Below are 18,598 nucleotides of genomic sequence, written 5' to 3' on the forward strand. Positions count from 1 at the left end.
CTGGGAAGTCTCACTTGCTGAGTCAGAATGAAGCTCCTGTGGAGGGGTCGCTGCCAGCCTCTCCCACCAGCATCCCTACCCTCCGCAGGAAGAAAAAAAATGCAGCCAAACAAATAAGTAGGTATATAAATAAATAAAGAAATGGGACAGTGTCATCAGAGGGCCTGCGGCTTCCCGCCCTGCTGGATGGAGATGTCCTGGCCTCTCGGGTCCTGAACCGGCAATGCAGAGTGGTTTGATTGCCTGCTTGATTGTTTGCAAGATAACTGCAAGATTGTCAGTGACAGAGTAATTTACTGAAGATTGCAATGTCAGACTCCATCCAAGGGGCTTGCTAGCATAAAGAGGCGATTCTTGTGACTGACAGGCCACTGGGAGACTGGAGGGCCAATTTAAAGTTCACGGTGTCGTTGCAAAGTGTTGGGGGCAGCAGCCAGTGATCACACAGCATGAGGAGGTCATTACAGGCATGGCGTATACTGCTGCCCTAATAACACCCACACCCCAAGTGCTGCCACTGAGGCAGAGAAATGTCAATATGTGGGAGGGGATCATTTATATCTCTTTTCTTTTCTTCTCTTTGTATCTGTCTTCTGCTTTGCTGGTGTGTTTAGTCTCTTGCAAGACTGGACCCTCAGATTAAAGAAAAAAAAAAAGTGTCAACAAAACAAGGAGGAAATTGAAGGTAGTGGCAGATCCAGAAAGAGCGACAGCCTGCCAGTGGGGGACAGAATGCTTGGTGCTTAATAGGAAAACGGTCTCTGGGTGTTATTTGAGCCCGACGCATACTCATCCTCTAGCTGGTAATATGGGGTGGGTAGCAAATGGGCTGGAGGAGGAAGAAACCCTTCCCAGCCATACAAGGGCAAGGCCACCAGAGATGGATGGGGCTCCTAATGGGAAGAGGCCGGCGACCTTAAAAGAAACCTATAGTGCTAACAACAGTGGGTTCTTCTCACCTGAGAAGCTTCTCGGCTGCTGAATAGAAGTGTGGATCTCAGCGGGTTATTTTTAAAACCTGAAGCAGGCGCTCTGTAGATTCCCTCTGTCTAGTGCGGCCGTCCGCGGACGTGATGTTCACGGCAGAATTCAATGCAATTATTTTTTTTTTCTTCCTCTTTTCTTCCTTGTTCTGCCAATGGCCCTTGAACCCAGATTGAGCAATCGGACCGTGGATCCAGGGCTATGTTCCTGGATCAACCCTGCTGCCAAGATGCTGTTCATCCTTCAGCACTGTTCCTGGGGCCTCAGCTTTCCTGGACTCTGGGAGCCTCACATTCAGCCAGCACACAGGGCTGAACTACTCAGACCCTTGGTTTCCAAAGTCCCTCAATTTACACGGCACCTGCCGGCCCACCCTCCTGTGTCTGCATTTCTAGGAAATTTTGTAAATCTAAGTGTGTTACAGGGCATACCAGCAGCATTTACCCACGTGGAAAATGAGAGGCTACTTTCAGTAATTTAAAGTCAAACAAAACACGCAACCTCCTAATTTGTTTGTTTGCTAAAAAGAAAGTAATGCATTAAAATAATTGTACATTAATTGCTAAATTACCGAGGAACTTTGGTGAAATTACATATTTCAATTTCATTAGTGGAACCAAAGGGAAAGGGGGTGCCAAAAAAATTACATTGTTGTAGATTTAAAGCCCACAGCCAGGACTCTGATTCAGCAGTCTTGGACAAGTGTTTGTCATGGCATAGTCCAGAACTAGAGAGCACACTTTTATGATGCTAATTATTTCCCCCTCCCCGCCAAAAAAAAAAATGCTTTGCTATCAAATTCAGGAGGCATCAGCTACATTATTCTCAAGCTCTTCTACCACGTGCTCAGTCAAAAACCTCATTCTGATCAGGAATTCCGAAGAGCAAACATTGCCCTGAACATTCTAGTCCTCAGCCGTCTCTGACATGTGAGGAATGGAAACAGTCATCCACTCATTCAACGAACATTTGTTGGGGGTCCTGTTCTGTGCTGGACACTGAGAGAGACATACATGTAGAGTTAATAAGGCCCTGTTCATCTTTCACTGAATTCTTTTCTAGATATGGAAGCAAGCATAAAGATGTAATTAATTCCCCTAAGAGGAAGTTAGTGTCAACAACAATGGTTTCTAAAATGTATTGTGCATTAGAATCACCTGAGAATCATGACGGATGTGCAGATTCCAGAACCTGCTTCTGGAGGCTGTCCATGGGGAGGCCTGAGCAGGTCCTTGATTCTGTCTGTGAACATCTAAATGTGAGCCATTCTTTCAGGACCCAAGATGCACAGGGCAGGAGCTCCTAGCAAAGTCAATCACTTTGTGCTACTATAACAAAAAAAAAAAAAAAAAAAAAAAAAACATAGTGGGTGTGGCTTACATAGTTCACACCTGTTTCTCATGGTTGAGACTGGGAAGTTCAAAGCCAAGGTCCTGGGGAACTGAGTGTCAGATAATGGCCTGATTCCTTCTCAGTGTCCTCAGAGGGCAGAAAGGGGGCCGGAAGACTCCCTCAGGTACCCGTTACAGAAGTACTAACTCACCCATGAGAGCTTTAAGAACTCCATTCCATCCTAAAGGCCCTTCTCAATGTGGTTTAGAATGTCAGCATGTAAATGGGGGATGTGAGCCACAATGCATAATGCTAAAACCTAGCCAGTGGCACCACCAGGGGGGGCTTCCTGGGTAAAAAGACCACCCCTAAACTGGGCTTTAAACAGTGGGTTGTCCTGTCTGTCTCTTCCTTCCAGACAGGTGCTATGATTCTGTACCTACTGTTCCATTCCCAGCATGTGAACTGCTAGCACTCCAATGTGGGGAATGTGGCAGGTTAGTGAACAGGAGCAGTCCAGGAAAGTGGGTAAAAGCTTGGGAATCTAGAAGAAGACAGAATGGAAGTGACTTCTTTTCCTGGTGGCCACACACACGATGCCATTTCCACACTTCCTTGAAGAGGTGACACTCACAGCACCTGGTTCTCCTCCATCTTGTCAACAGTCCAGACTGGCGTGGTTTTCTCCAAGGGAGGAAGATTGACAGCCTCCCACACTTTGGTTAGCGTATACCCAATCGGCACAGGCCCTTGGGAACAGTCTCTGGGCAACTTTTATGCTATGTTATTTCAAAGAAAAGTCCAGGGTTTTATTCCCAGTCACTCTAATAATATCTGCTTGTGGTAGTAAAAAGAAGGAATTTTAGGAAAATGCAATAAAGCAAAGAAAGAGGACCGCACCAGAGAAACCACTGTTGATATTTTCAGCTGTTTCCTTCCGTCGTTTATTCTCTGTGTGGGGGAAGCTGCAATTATACAAGGCTTGCTGTGCGAAACCTGCCAGTCTCGGGCCCATGGGAAGGTTTGATGGTAACAAACGTGTTAGCATTTCAGCATCTCCAAGTGGCTTGGTGCCACGCAGTGCTCTGACCCTGGCTCTGTTTCTGCCCTTCCAGATGGCCTGGTGGATTGCCTGGACCCTGACTGCTGCCTGCAGTCAGCCTGTCAGAACAGCCTGCTCTGTCGGGGGTCCCGGGACCCCTTGGACATCATTCAGCAAGGCCAGACAGACTGGCCTGCAGTGAAGTCCTTCTATGATCGCATCAAGCTCTTGGCGGGCAAGGACAGCACCCACATCATTCCTGGAGACAACCCCTTCAATAGCAGGTAGGCACCCTTCTGTCCCTGCAGGCCACTGAGGCCTCCACTCCTTTCTCCGTCAGAGCAAAAGGAAATTCTCTGTCTTTTTCCTGGGACCCATTTCCTGGAAACTGACCCTGAGGCAACTTATTGACACGGTAGTCATTGAAGACACTTTCTTTACTCTGGTAGGGATGCTAGACGAGAGTTGTGGTTGCTGTGCCGGAGTGGACCACCTTCAGCCCAGAACCTGACGACGACACCTGTTGATTCTGAGTTTTGAGATGATTTTTATGATCCGTTCTTTTATGACATCTTTGTCATTATTTAAATCCCTTTTTTAATGCCTCTGAGAGAGGCTTTTGTTTGAGCGTTACTGAAATAGTTGATTCGATGGAGTGTTTTTGAAAGCTGTTATTAACTTGATAACATAACCTATCATTCATAGCATCTTAAAGTCACAGTAATGCCAGTTATGGGAATTTATTGAATACCTGGGGTGATGCACACAATGCAGGATGCCCTCTAGTGCTCGAGGTACTGAGCCCAAGCTTTTCTCTCCAAGTCCCCTCCTTCTTTCCAGCTCATTTTTGCTCTCAGTTGGGAATCTGGAGTTTGTGAAGTCAGATTTTGAATTTCTTTCGTAGTCAACTTGACCATCTATTCGCACCGGAGGTCATTCCATCCCTTTCTGTCTTCCAGACACTGTGTCGATTGTGAGGGAAAGAAGGGGGTCAGCAGGACAGGGGCCTTAGCTGGCACATATGATTGACTCCCTGGCCAATCCAGATGTCCAGGCATATGCTACTGTGACGAAGGTTGGCATAGTCTTTTGGGGGACATTCTACCCCATCTCTCTGCTCTTGCACATGAAAAAAATACAAACTACTGATTGGTTCCTCCTTCACCCAGCCTCGAGATTTTAGGAGCATGAGCAAGACAATGATGTCCCTTTCTAATACCCCCAACCTGTCGTCTTCCTTCTAACTCTTTATGGGTCTGTTGTTGTTTGTCTCACCTTTCTTTTCCATTTAGTTTTTTTACAGTTTTCGAATTTGTCTTATACTTGTATTTACATTGGGGAGTGCCACAGCACACATGTGGTGGTCGGCAGACAACCCTATGGGAGATGACTCTCTCCTTCCAACAGAGGGTCCTTGGGATCAAACTCAGGTAGCCCGGCTTAGTGAGCACCTTTACCTGCTGAGCTGTTTCAGCCAACCCTTATTTTATTTTTTATTGGCACATAATAATGGTGCATAGTTATGAGGCACCACATGGCATTTTGGTAAGTGCATACATTGCTTAATGATCAGAACAGGGAAATTGGAATAACTGTCACCTTAAATATTTATCATTTCTTTGTACTGAAACATTTAAAATCTGTTTAACCCTTTGCAATATGCCTTGTGTTTTGGTCCACCATTGCCACCTGACCCAACTCTGTAGTAGAACACAGTATATGTTTCCCCTCTCTAACTGTAACACCCTCCGCCTTCCCTTGCTCTCCCAGCCTCTGTCCTCACTCAGCTAGACTCAGAAGTACCCGTGGAAATAAAGTGTTCACTCCACTTCCTCTTTGAGCACAGGCCAGAACCCTAACTTCATAGGTGATTCTATTAGAAGTCACCTCACTGGACTTTAGGGAGAAGGCATTATCTGGGTATAGGACCAAGTCCCCCACCCCTCCTTTGAGCGCCTAGAAGGTTGGGATGGAGAAGGCTGGGTAGAGGCACAGCCAGTTCTGTAGCCACAGAAGCCTTCTGCAAAGCTACATAACCCCAGTTATTAGCAACTCTGCTCATTTATGTATTTATCTGTGGTTATTCAAGACAGAGTCTCACTCTATAACCCTGACTGGACCAGAAGGAAGAAGCCCATGACTGCAGCCCAGACTAGCCATGAACTCACAGCAATCCTCCTGTCTCTGCTGCCCAAGTGTTGAGATTACAGACATGCACCGTGACATGTTACCTTTGGCAGTTCCTTTGAATATGAGAGTTCTTCACAGGGTCACCTTAGGTCCTGATTTTACTGAACAGAGATCAGAAAAATACATGATAATATAGAAGAGATCATAATCCCAGTCTTCTTCGGTTTCCCCCCTAAACTCCTAACTGAGTCATACAGGGCACAATCTCATCTTCCTGATTAGCAAAATTAGCATGATATTATTATACAACATGTAGTAATGTTACTATTTATTTTAAGAGAGGAATGCCTCAAAAAAGAAGGAAAGAAAAGAAAGAAACAAGGCAGGCAGGCAGACTGAGCATGTTGTCACATCCTTTAATCCCAACACTCAGGAGGCAGAGGCAGGGAGATCTCTGTGAGTTCAAGGTCAGCCTGATCTACAGAGTGAGTTCTATGGTAGTTAGGACTACATAGTGAAATGCTGCCCCCCCAAAAAACAAAAGAAGAGAGAGAGAAAAGAAAAGGGAGAGAGAGAGTCAGGCACAAATCTCCGGCCAAAATGAAAGGTGTTTCCTACTGTTAAATCTTAGCTCTGGCACAGTGCCTGTGAGTGTTTCCTTTCCATTATGAACACAGTCCATTGTGACTGACTTGCACTCCACGAGAGCATTTTAGTGAGGTCCATGCAGCTTGCTTGCACTGTAAACACTGCTAATCACCTCAGTCTTCCCATGCTCTTCCTGCTTAGCATTTCAGTGTCTACCCTCAGCCAGTTACTTACTGATACTCTCTTATATTTTTTTTCCTTCCACTTCTGATACCATCTTAATGTTCCCACATGAGATATCACTTCTGGGAGGCATCCTGAAGCAGGGCCAAAATATGGTGGAGTCGGCAGAGATTCCAAAAAATATGTGGTAGTCTGAAACAGCGCACAGACCTGCGTGAAGGGAAGTCACTTTAGAGGAGGCTGCTTGGGAGCACTCTCTAATATCTCTGTGTGGATACATAATTCAGAAGGACAAAATAGTTCTCCAAGAGCCGGGGTGGAGTTCAGTAAGCATGTGAAGCTCAGCACACTATCGTCTGACAAATAATGAAGGACAGAGTTAGGAATAAAGAAAAACTTAATTCAAGACTTCTACAAAGGCGGTCTCCTAGATAATGGTAGACAGAAATAACTAAGATGTTTCGGCTCCACCACTATAATTTATGGAGCAGACCTCACTATCTAGATAATGTGATAATTGTTACACATCAATAATCATAAATAGAAAGGCACCGATAGCATGTCTTCGCTGAGTCTTTTCTGCAAGTTGGCTGCCTAGAAACACCAGGAAGCCAGCCACAATGGAGAAACGGAAAAACAGAGGAGGAGAAATCACGGGTAGTCGAGCCCCTTGTGTTCCTTGTAGTATTCCACCAAGCCTTATGCTGTAGGGTGGATTTAAAGGAAATAGCAGTTGTAGGGGGACAGACGAAAGAAAAACCCATGGTGGGACACACACCCAATTTTGTCTTCACATCACAAGTGCTGTGTACCTTGTGATCATCAACATATACCCTTGATTTTAAAATAGTGTCTGGTGAAGTCTGAAAGGAGTCTTAGCTGGAGCTAAGAAAATGGAATTAAACAAAAGGATTATTTTCATAAATTAGTTTTCTGCTTTCAAAAGACTCTAGCACTGTGGTTGGAACCAGCTAAAAGTGGGACTCATTTGTTAGGCAGCCAGTGGCAATTAGAGCTGTCAGGGGAATGGTCTGAACACCCCCAGATCATGAAGGGTTGGAGCCGAACAGTAGGGGGTATTGCTAATAGAAAGAGGTGCTTGGAGACCACATTCCCTCCAGTTGTCAGGACCTGGGATGGCAAAGGAAATGTGTTCCAAAACTCTGGGACAAGATTCCAGCAAAGAGGTCAGCTCAATTACCTAGTCCAGAAATTGGGAGAGTGCCCAAGAACCGAGGAGGCTCGAGAGCTGTTTCACCAAATCGCCCCGTCTCCAAGGCCAGGGGGACAGCTGAAAAGGCAGCATAGCCAGCTAGGAGCTTAACGCAAACACGGAGTTTCTGATGCTCCCGCTTCCTCATGAAGACGAGAGAATTCTGGGAGAGGAAACATGCGTTTCTCCGGCTTTGGGATTTGTTTACAGTAAAGGTTGAGCATCGCCAATGTGGAAAAATCCCAAATACTCCAAAATCCAACACTTATCATATAGCAGCATGACACTTTACCCTTTAGGGTAGTTTTATAAGATGTATACGAAACATACATGAATTGAATGTTTAGACTTGTGTCTTATCCCCAAGATAGCTCATTATGGATATGTAGATATTCCAAAATAGGAGAACAGGTACGACTGGTCCTAAGTATCTCAGAAAAGAAAGTCAACCCGTGTTATAACTATCTTAGCTTTATAGGATTTCCCGGATAGCTGGAAACTGTGATTCTGGGGAAAATTCTAATTACTGTTGTCTAGAGAGAGAAGAGTATTACATAACACCCAAGCTAGAGCTAGAGAGAGAGAGTCAGAGAGAGAGAGAGAGAGAGAGAGGTGGAATTCCAGCCACTCTTCTCCTAAGACAACAGGATTTTGATAGGAGAGAAATTTGTAATTGTATTCAATCCAGATTCCAAAATATCCCCACCCCACTGCACCCCACAAAATCTATAATATTCTCTTTTCCTATGGTTCTTGTAAATTGTAAGAAATTTTTCTCTTTGGGGGTAGCAAACCATGGTGTACATGGTGGGGGCCACATAGTAAACCTCTGTGTGTTCCTCTGTGCTCCCTGACATCCCAGCCTCTAAGAGAAGAGGAGCATGGCCTTGCTCCAAAGCCAAATTAGGGAATGAGCAGCCAGATGGGGAAGCTCTCATCCAGGCATAATACTCTCTGTGCCAGGCCAAGGCTCACACGTGAGTGATGAGGAGCAGCCTGAAGCTCAAGCCAGATCAGAGCCAAATGACATCAAGCAATGGAGCAAGGCCAAAACTAAGGGAACGTGCCCAGGAGACTCCACTGCCCAGCCGGGGGACAGGCATCACTCCCGGGGATTGCATCCCAGAGTGTCCGTGTTCTTGCATCGAGATATCCCCTTTGCGCCCCCCCCACCCTCTCTGAGGTATGGCTGTGTGCAGCTAGCACTTAATGTTGAAGCTCTCCTCCCAGTCTAGGTACCAGGCAAGAATAAGGGAGCAGCCACAGCCAGGAAGAGGACTAGGGCAAGCCTCTTTTCTCTGTTTCTCTGCATGTGCCTCATGCACCCATGTTTCTTTTTCCCTCTCAGCCTGGTTTCTCTGATCCGAGGCCAAGTAGTAACCACAGATGGGACTCCCTTGGTTGGTGTGAATGTGTCTTTTGTCAAATACCCAAAATATGGCTACACCATCACTCGCCAGGATGGCACGTAAGTAGCTCTGTGGGACCCGTACCTACCCAGAAACAAGTATGCATGCAAAAAGAACGATAGCACTGTTGGCTTCGAACCAAGTAGTTTCTTCTAGTACACGGGAGTGGCCACCTGCCCAGACCTCTAGGGAGGAGCCTCCCAAAGCCATGCCATAGCTGTGGGTATGACAAACTAACCAGAAAACAAACAGAAAAGCCAGTGCTCCAAGGTGGCTGGCAGCCACCCCCCTCCTGTTTCCATGTCAGTCAGGTAACTGCCGCTCCTTGTGTACCGGGGTGGGGGTGCGGGGGAGGTGGGGGGGGTGGATAGGATTCTAGAGAAAGGAAGGAAGGTAGCTTTCAGAAGCTGACTCCTATTTTAAATCAAAGGCAGTGCAGGGTGACAGGAATCCACACGACACAGTGTCCTGCGGCGCTCCCCTCTGCTTTCATCTGCGGTTTTAAGAGTTGTGTTATTTTCGCTACAGTTTTGAGGGGGTGGGCTGTAATCAGAGAAGTCTAATTAAGTACATTTAGCAGTCACCCTGCTGTGTGAAGGAGGCGACCTTCCCCTATTATCTTCTGATTGGGAACACGCACCCGTTCAGTCCCCACCAAGATGAAAGCAACGTGGCTTCCTTAATCCATCGGGCATCAAGTCAAAAGTTACAGAAAAAGAAAAGACATCCGCAGAAAGGGGGAAACACCCACTCTGAATTGAACACAACACACACACACACACACACACACACACACACACACACACACACACACCATATTCTTTTCGAAAGAGAGATAGAAACTGTCACTGTGAATCTAATGCAAGTTTTTTCTGTAAAAATCAACTCTGGAAAATCATGGCTGCTTCATGGAAAAAGAACTGATTCTTCTGTCTCTCTGAAAAAGAGTCTAGCCTTCTTTTCAATGTTTTAAGGTATTCATGAAGCCAGTTTAAAAAAAAATTAGCAGCTCACAGCCGCCCACCCTCATGTTCCCTGCACTGAAGCTCTAGGAACCCAGTGACTCCCACACCCTCAGTGAACATGGTCCTCAGCATCCTAATAAACCCACCATGGGATACCCCCAAGCTGAGCAACACAGGACTCAGTAGCATGACCCTGGCAGTGGCATGGCCTCCTGGGAATTGGAGCTCACTGATGCTGCCTTGAATTGTAAGAGAGTGTTGTGCTGTCCAGGAAATGATCACAATTCAAAAGCCACTGACTACTGAATGTGTCCTGTTTTCGTGCCATTGAAAAATTGCAAAATAGTAAGTCAAACCATTGCCAGTGTGAGGCCATCTGCATTCAATAGCTGTCTAGTGTCTCACACACGCATTCCAAATTCTCTGGAAGCACCAGGATAGCAAATGTGCCCTAGGCAGAAGGCCTTTGGCCCTTTTTTACCCTTAGAGACCAGCCCTTTTTTTTTTTTTTTTTTTAAATGCTGTTAATCTATAGCCCAGGCTGGCCTCAAATTTGTGATGATTAGGTTAGGGTTAGAATTAATCATATGCATGTACCACCATGCCTGGCTTGAAATAAGCATTCTTCCTTAGTGTTTGCTTTTTTTGTTTGGAGGAACTTTTATTTGCTTGCTTGTTTCAGTCTGAGCTCTTGTGGTACTGGAGATCAACTGCCAGGCTTCATACATGCTAGGCAAGCGTTCTACCACTGAACTATACCTGTAGCCCCTTCGGTTGGTTTTATTTTTGTGTGTTCTTGTTTTTGAGGCAGGCTCCTGTTGAATGGCTGAAGCTGGTATGAACCGTAAACTTTCATGCTGATTTTTTTTCTTTTCTTTTCTTTTGGTTTTTCAAGTCAGGAGACAGGGTTTCCAAGCTGTCCTAGAACTCAATTTGTAGACCAGGCTAGCACCAGGCTAGCCTCGAACTCACAGAGATCACCTGCTTCTGCCTCCTGAGTGCTGGGATTAAAGACATGTGCCTCCACTGCCTGGCTTCATGTTCATTTTTTTATGCCAACAGGAACAGCTGGGAACAGTATTGTTTTCAGCCAACTGGTATTGGTATTGGTGATGTTTTAGACAGGATCTCACTGTGTAGTCCAGGCTCGCCTATAACTAGGAATACTACTACCCCAGCTTGCCAAATACCAAGATTGCAGGTGTGCCTCAAAACACTTGACTTCCGTGTGTATCAAATGCACAACTGTTTTCAGCACCAAGAAGCGCCAGCAAACACATAAACAAATTAGCTGCAGGGTCAACAGTTGCACTCTGCATGCTCCAATATGCACCTCAATACTCCTGTATACCCTATTCATTTGTTATAGATCTACTCAAAATCACCAGACGCGGAACCAAAGTAGGGTGAAACACATGGTGTGTATATTTACATTGAGTATACTCTCACTGGGATGTTACTGTGACACAAGCCGTAGAGATTCCGGCGTGAACAAGATAGAAACACTACTGCCCCGACACACTCGAGAATCCAGGGGAGTGCAGCTTAAAGTTGGGGGGCGTCTCTCCACAAGCTACTTTGGCTTTACCTTAGCGGCTGCCCATCTCCATCTAGCTCTCGAGGTACAAACACGAATGTGGTTGAGGAAGCACTGCCTACCTTTTGGAGAGCCTAGCAGAGTTTGGTTGGCAGCGTGTGCTCGTGCCCTGCCCACCTCCTCTGACTGTGACCACACTACTCCCGAACACATCTCTCAGCCTTACTGCTGAATGCTTTTTTCCAGGATCAGGTAGCATTTCCTGCAAAGTGCCAGATAGTGAACCACTTAGACTCTGCTGCCTGCCTGGCTTCTGTGGCCATGACTCAGCTCGCTCTGCCCTTGTGGCAGGAACAGAGCCATGGAGGACACATAAACAAGTATGTGCCAATCATACATAATTACCGGTTTCCAAAACAGGTGGTAGGCTGGCTTTAGCTTACCCCTACCCTGAACACATCAACGTATTTCGTTCTCTGTTACACTGTCCTGGTCAATCACATCATTCCCACTTAATCGGTGAATGGTGGGTGAATCTGATTGGCTCAAAGTGGGTTGGTAACTTGTCTCGAGCCACAAAAAAAAAAAAAAAAACTAGTAAGTTGCAGCCTAGCCCATCTACCCACCCAGTTCTGTCCCTCCCATGGCTTTTAAAGCAAGGAGGCTGAAGATGAGTCTGCCCTTCTTAATCACCCTTCTGACCCCTCTCCAGGTTTGACCTGATTGCCAATGGGGGTGCCGCCTTGACTCTGCACTTCGAGCGAGCCCCTTTCATGAGCCAGGAGCGCACAGTATGGCTGCCGTGGAATAGCTTCTATGCCATGGACACCCTGGTGATGAAGACTGAGGAGAACTCCATTCCCAGCTGTGATCTCAGTGGCTTTGTCCGGCCTGATCCGATCATCATCTCCTCCCCTCTGTCCACCTTCTTCAGCGCTTCTCCTGCAGCAAACCCCATTGTGCCCGAGACCCAGGTAAGGGACAGGTACCAGAGCATGGGAAATGACCTCCGTATTTCCCAAACCAAGCCTGACTGGCCGACTTTCTCCCATCATCTCGGTCTCTCCAACTGTACCAGAAACTAATATTAGGATTTATTTATTTTATGTATATGGTGCTCTGTCTGCATGTACACTTGCATGCCAGAAGAAAGCATAAGATCCCATTATAGACGGCTGTGAGCCACCATGTGGTTGCTGGGAATTGAACTCAGAACCTCTGGAAGAGCAGCCAGTGTTCTTAACCACCGAGGCATCTCTCTAGCCTCCCCAGAAACTAATATTAACAGGGGAAAACAAAACATAGAATTTACAGGTGCTGTAGGTGACAGTTTGAATCCCTCCTGGACATTCCGAACATTTGCAGATAGTCACCCAAGACTTTGGCAGCCACGAGAGCTCTTAATAAGATAAAAACAGCATACATATGTGCAACCCCCTACAAATTGCTTTTTATTCCTGTTAGTCACCGAGATACATGATAAGAGGTGCTTTAATGATCTACATCAGTGTTACGACAGAGGGCATATTACATTACTGCCTCCCTGTTGCTTTATACCGATTGTCAGTGAAAGTTGCAGGTTCATATAATTACAGCCCCTCAGTGGCCTCCTTGCATGCAGCTAGCAATAAAGCCTGCTGTTCTTATTTACATCTTTGCCAACAGTGTGGGGTGGGTTTTTTGTTGTTGTTTTTTTATTTTGTTTTGTTTTTTTAGAGAAACGCAACAGTGACCAAGAATAATTATTAATCCAAAAATCATAACCTCAGTCCCTTTACTCCATGGTGTAGAATGAGTTTGAGTTGGTTTTCTTTTCTTCTCTGTCAGCCATGAGAAGTGGCTCATGCACCCGCATAAGGTATGATACCTCAGCGAGGGAGGCAGCTCACAGCAGCGCTGGCTGGCAAACAGCTCACCTGCCAGGGTGTGTTTGACGTAGTAGATCAGCCACGTGTTTCCCCTCCAGGTTCTTCATGAAGAAATTGAGCTCCCAGGTTCCAACGTGAAGCTCCGATACCTCAGCTCCAGAACAGCGGGATACAAGTCACTGCTGAAGATCACCATGACCCAGTCCACGGTGCCCTTGAACCTCATCAGGGTTCACTTGATGGTTGCTGTTGAGGGGCATCTCTTCCAGAAGTCATTCCAGGCTTCTCCCAACCTGGCCTACACATTCATCTGGGACAAAACTGATGCTTATGGCCAAAGGGTATATGGGCTATCCGATGCTGTTGGTATGTGTTGGTCTCAATCGCTTTTTATTCATGACTTTGGTTGTGTTTCTATATATTCTAAGCACTCTTCTAGTAAATAAAGACACAGTGGTCAATAAGACAGACGAGATCTCTCTTCCAGGGGGATTACATTCCAGTGGAGGACAACCAAGATAAGAAAGACTGACTGGATAAGGAAACATGAAGCCATGCTGAGTGTTAGTCATAAATGGCACATAAATAAATTAAATTAAATTCATAAATATATTTAAAATAAATGAGTGGAAGGGCAGCCATGGATAAACAATCAGGGATGTTCCTCATTAAAGTGGGGTTTAATTGAAGACTTGAATGATCGACAGGAACCGTGTGAGAATCAGAAAAAGGGTACTCCAGACAGAGGGAATGGTTGGAAGAGACAACAGCTAGAATATGGTGGTCAAAACAGATGAATGTCAAGAGGTAGGCAGGGCCTGGTCCATGATCCAGAAAACATACTTGCAAATGGTACTGAATATGCCTTGAAAATAAGAAATTGGGGCTTGAGGAAATCTGAGGGCCACACTGTGTGTTTCCAGGCTTTGCCTTTGAGCTGTTTACCCTCAGGAACGATGGACCTCAGAGAAAGGCCCTTCAGTTAGGAGAGTTTGAGCTGTGGGTCAGCATCCGCCTAGCTCCTTCCTATGTGTAGAAAGCTGACTGGTGATTTGGATCTAGCATCTTATATTCTCTTCATCCTCACCTTGTGATTCTCAAGGACTGTGAACAGCATGGCCAAAGTAAGAGGCTGGGAAACTCAGAAACGTTCACTGGGAGTGGCAGTGTTTATCAGGCAGTCACTTTGTACAGAGAGCATTGTGACAAATGTTCTCCTTCGGTAACCACTTGATGGCCCAAGTAGACCTGATTGTAAACTTCACGGTACAGCTCAGTGGTGGGGCAGGTAAAGTTTCCAAAGATACTCCAACCAGCAGGTTACAAGTACTCAGGATATGCCCCTGTAATCAGCTTCATCAATCAGTGATACCGGTAACTCAAGCGATAGAGTGGCTGGAGTAGATAGTGCATTTAATCTAAAACATTGGCTACTGAAGAGTACCCTCACTGGTTTAGCCTACTTTGAATCAACAGCCAATACCACGAAGTAGAACATGCTGTTCCACTCTCGTGCTCTCTAGCTCCTGCCATCAGCTTAGGCGTATTCTGTTTCTCCAAACTCAAATCCATCCCCCTGCATCATATATTTTTCTAAAGTTCCAGAAATCACATCACTTCATCTGGAATATATCAACATGAGTGTCTAAAAACACTTAGAAATCATACCAACAATATAATTATCACAAAACCACAGTTGCTTAGTATCAACAAACAACCCGCCATTCTTCCTTATTTCCATTGGTGGCCAGCTGTGGTAGGACACAGATGCAACCCCAGCACTCAGGTATCTGAGACAGGAGGATCACTAGTTTGAGACTAGCATGAGCAACATTGGGCAAGTCCCTGTCTCAAAAGAAAGACAAAGGAAAGGGGAAGGAAAGAAAAAAGAAAGAAATTCCAATTGTCTCCTTAATATCGTAAAATATTAATACTTCAGTTGCTTGAAACAATATCCAAATAACGGTTGTTTTCTCTTAAATTTTGTAAAAAGAAATTTTTAATTGGGGCCAGCAAGATGGGTCAGGAATAAGGGCACCTGAGTTTAAGCCCTGGAACCCACAGGGTGGAAGGAAAGAACCAGCTCCCACCATGTGAGCACTGTAGCACAAAACATGCACACACATACTCATTTACAGACATCAACTAATCAATTTTTAAAATGCAAAAACAATTTTAATCTCACTCTCTATGTCTCTCATGAAATCAGTCCGACCTTCCCTGTGCCTCTCCCTTTTCCCTCATAATTCAGTCACTGAAGAAATCGGGTTGTTTGCCCGTAGCCCTCCAGTCAGATCTGCTGGGTGGTTGTGTACTGGTGACTGTTTCACCCTCTGCAGAGGGACAGTTGGGTCTTGAGTTCTTCCTCTGGCCCAGGTTTGGTTGGGCAAGACAACCCAAGGGGCATGGAGGTGTTCTACCAGGAGGAACCTGGTGAGGCTGGATGTCTCTTAAGGTTTTCAGCCGTGTGGTTGCTCAGTCTTTATTTGTTTGAGGTCACCAAGCATTACAGAATGATATTTTAAGACTGTCACTGAGTCTTCATCTATTAGCTGGAATACTTTCCTACAGTGGTGGCTTCTCATTAACTACTTGGCTGTTTGAGCTCCAGTTCACACAAGAAATAAAGGACAAGTACGTGCTTCTTTCCTTATTTACTGGTTTTCAGTATAATGAGTTGGCTTATCCTCCAAATGAATGTTATCTTAAATATCACTATGAACTCATACACTGAAATATATCTAGTATATTTCAACCCGTTGAAGTCATTATGCTTGTTAATGGTCAGAAAGTCCTGTGTGTGGTCATTAGGAGTCTCTTCAAGTTGGCTCCCAAATCCTTTGACATGACCCTCGTAGATGGTGATTCCTTCTTTATTTGCTATCTGGCACCTTTAGGAGGCCTATTCTCAGTGTGTTCATTTCTTGCTCCCATATCTCCAACAAGCCCTTTGCAGTGAGAAACAGTGTATCAAGACCACAGGTGGACAAGGGCAATCTCTGACTACAGAGTTGGCCACGATTGGCAGTTTGAAAGGACAAGCTTTGATGTGCATGGGGATGCATGTGTGGCTTTGTTTGTTGTTGTTTTGAGATTTAAAAATGTATCCTTCATTCATATCGATATTTGTGCATCTCGGGATTTTTCAGAAGCTGCAGAAAATCCCTATTGGTGACACACATAGTTAAGAGTTTAATGTACTAGGGATAGCTATATAACGATGCCTCAGATTTTCAGAGCAGCCTTCCAATTAAAGATGTATGGCACCTCAGCATTTGGTCTCATCTCTCTAAGAAATCAAGACTTCACTTACCACATGTATAAATACATGAGGCACAAGGCTGGAATCACGGGTTGATGTACCTTTCTCCCCTCCTTTCTTTCTTCTGCAGGACTTTGACAAACAAGGTTTTCGGGTCTGACCCTCACTGGCACCCATTGTAACTAGCAGGCTGCACTCTATGGGTGCCACTTTCTAGAATTCCTGAGTGCACAGTCAGGTATCCATAGAGGATTGTTTCCACAACCCCCTTAGATCCCAATCTCTGTGGATGCTCGGCTTCCTCGCATGGGATGGCATAGCATTTTGTACATAACCTGTGTGCATCCTCCCATATTCTTTAAATCAGCTCTGGATAAGTTTTATAGTGTGTATTATTTAGGGAATGATAACATAGACAAATGCTTGTAAATATTCAGTCCAGATGCAGTATATTTTCCTAAATCTTTTTAGTCTATATGACATTGGTTGAATTTCTAGATACAGAACCTATGTACACTGAAGGCCAGCAGAGCTAAGAACCTTTTCCTTACACAAGCTGCTGCCCCCAAAAACTCCTTATCAAGGAGCTTAGTTACTTTCTACGGCCTTTCTCCTAATGAGTGACAGGAACAGCAGCCAACAGAAACTGTCTCCCATCCTCCCGTCTACATCTAAGGAGACTTGTTTGGGATTAGGTTTTGAAATGATTCTTCTCCTCCTTCCATGTCTCTGGGGTCATTTTGAAAGTCAAAGGGTTCATCGAGGTAGTCTTCCTGTGATCACTGCATAAAGTTTCAAAGTTGAATTCAAAAATCTGGATTTCATAAGACGGAATCCCAGGGCCAAAGCTATCAGCCACCTCTTGAAGTTTGGGGGAACAGGTATCACAGCTAATGTGTGGTTCTCATTCTTGCTAAGGACCTCTGGAGTACTCAGTCACCTCTTTTCTCCCACTTTGTCCTGAACCCTTTGTCTTACAGTGTCTGTCGGGTTTGAATATGAGACCTGTCCCAGTCTCATCCTGTGGGAGAAAAGGACAGCCCTGCTCCAGGGATTTGAGCTGGACCCTTCCAACCTTGGTGGCTGGTCCCTGGACAAGCACCACATCCTCAATGTGAAGAGCGGTATGTTAGGGACTAGGGACAGGGCTTAGTGGGCAGTGCTTGCCTAACACGAGTGGATTAAACATTCATGGATAAATTGATGCATTGGTTTAGTCTCTCTAGTGTTGGCATTTAAGTGGTAGCCCTTTCCTTGGGCATTTTTTTTTAAATCAAATATCCCTCAGATTCATAGATCTTCTCATTTTTCCCCTTTAAAAGTCAATCTCGCCGGGCGGTGGTGGCGCACGCCTTTAATCCCAGCACTCAGGAGGCAGAGGCAGGCGGATTTCTGTGAGTTTGAGGCCAGCCTGGTCTCCAAAGCGAGTACCAGGAAAGGCGCAAAGCTACACAGAGAAACCCTGTCTCGAAAAAACCAAAAAAAAAAAAAAAAAAAAAAAAAAAAAGTCAATCTCTTATTGTATATCAGACTTATTGGACCTCAGCATCATTTTCCTGTCATCCTCCAGACAGTATCCTACCCACATCACAGCTTAGGGAGTGGGCCTCCCTTTGCTCTTCTCTCTGCACCATGAGGAAATGGGAAAGCTCCCCCATTTTTTTTCTTTGCTCCCTATCACTTCCCCCCCCATTCAGTAGGTCAATCCAAGTATTCTCCCCACAGGGTCATGTGACTTCTCTCTTCTCCTACTCCCCCAGGAATACTACACAAAGGCACCGGGGAGAACCAGTTCCTGACCCAGCAGCCTGCCATCATCACAAGCATCATGGGCAACGGTCGCCGCAGGAGCATCTCCTGTCCCAGTTGCAATGGCCTTGCCGAAGGCAACAAGCTGTTGGCCCCTGTGGCCCTGGCTGTGGGGATCGACGGGAGCCTCTTCGTCGGTGACTTCAACTACATACGGCGCATCTTCCCCTCTCGAAATGTGACCAGTATCTTGGAGTTACGGTAAATGACCACACAAGAAAACTTTTGCTCTCTAGATCCCCCTTACCCCACAAGTTTCTGTGGGTGGAGGATGGC

The 18,598-nt window shown here is 45.6% G+C and overlaps 1 protein-coding gene across 20 annotated transcripts in view; it reads left to right on the forward strand.

Annotated features, from left to right (window-relative positions):
- The window catches only part of Tenm2 (teneurin transmembrane protein 2), a 1,246,916-nt gene that overhangs the window by 1,170,971 nt on the left and 57,347 nt on the right, over window positions 1–18,598 (forward strand). For all 20 annotated transcript variants that reach the window (XM_052758549.1, XM_052758552.1, XM_052758554.1 and 17 more), the window contains 6 exons: window positions 3,432–3,642; window positions 8,821–8,940; window positions 12,096–12,357; window positions 13,350–13,617; window positions 17,494–17,637; window positions 18,274–18,523. In XM_052758549.1, coding sequence (XP_052614509.1) covers window positions 3,432–3,642; window positions 8,821–8,940; window positions 12,096–12,357; window positions 13,350–13,617; window positions 17,494–17,637; window positions 18,274–18,523 — 1,255 coding nt within the window. The remainder of the gene's footprint in view (window positions 1–3,431; window positions 3,643–8,820; window positions 8,941–12,095; window positions 12,358–13,349; window positions 13,618–17,493; window positions 17,638–18,273; window positions 18,524–18,598) is intronic.

Source organism: Peromyscus californicus, unplaced genomic scaffold, assembly GCF_007827085.1.
Source record: "Peromyscus californicus insignis strain IS unplaced genomic scaffold, ASM782708v3 Scaffold_3__1_contigs__length_106647218, whole genome shotgun sequence".
Taxonomy (NCBI): Eukaryota; Metazoa; Chordata; class Mammalia; order Rodentia; family Cricetidae; genus Peromyscus; species Peromyscus californicus.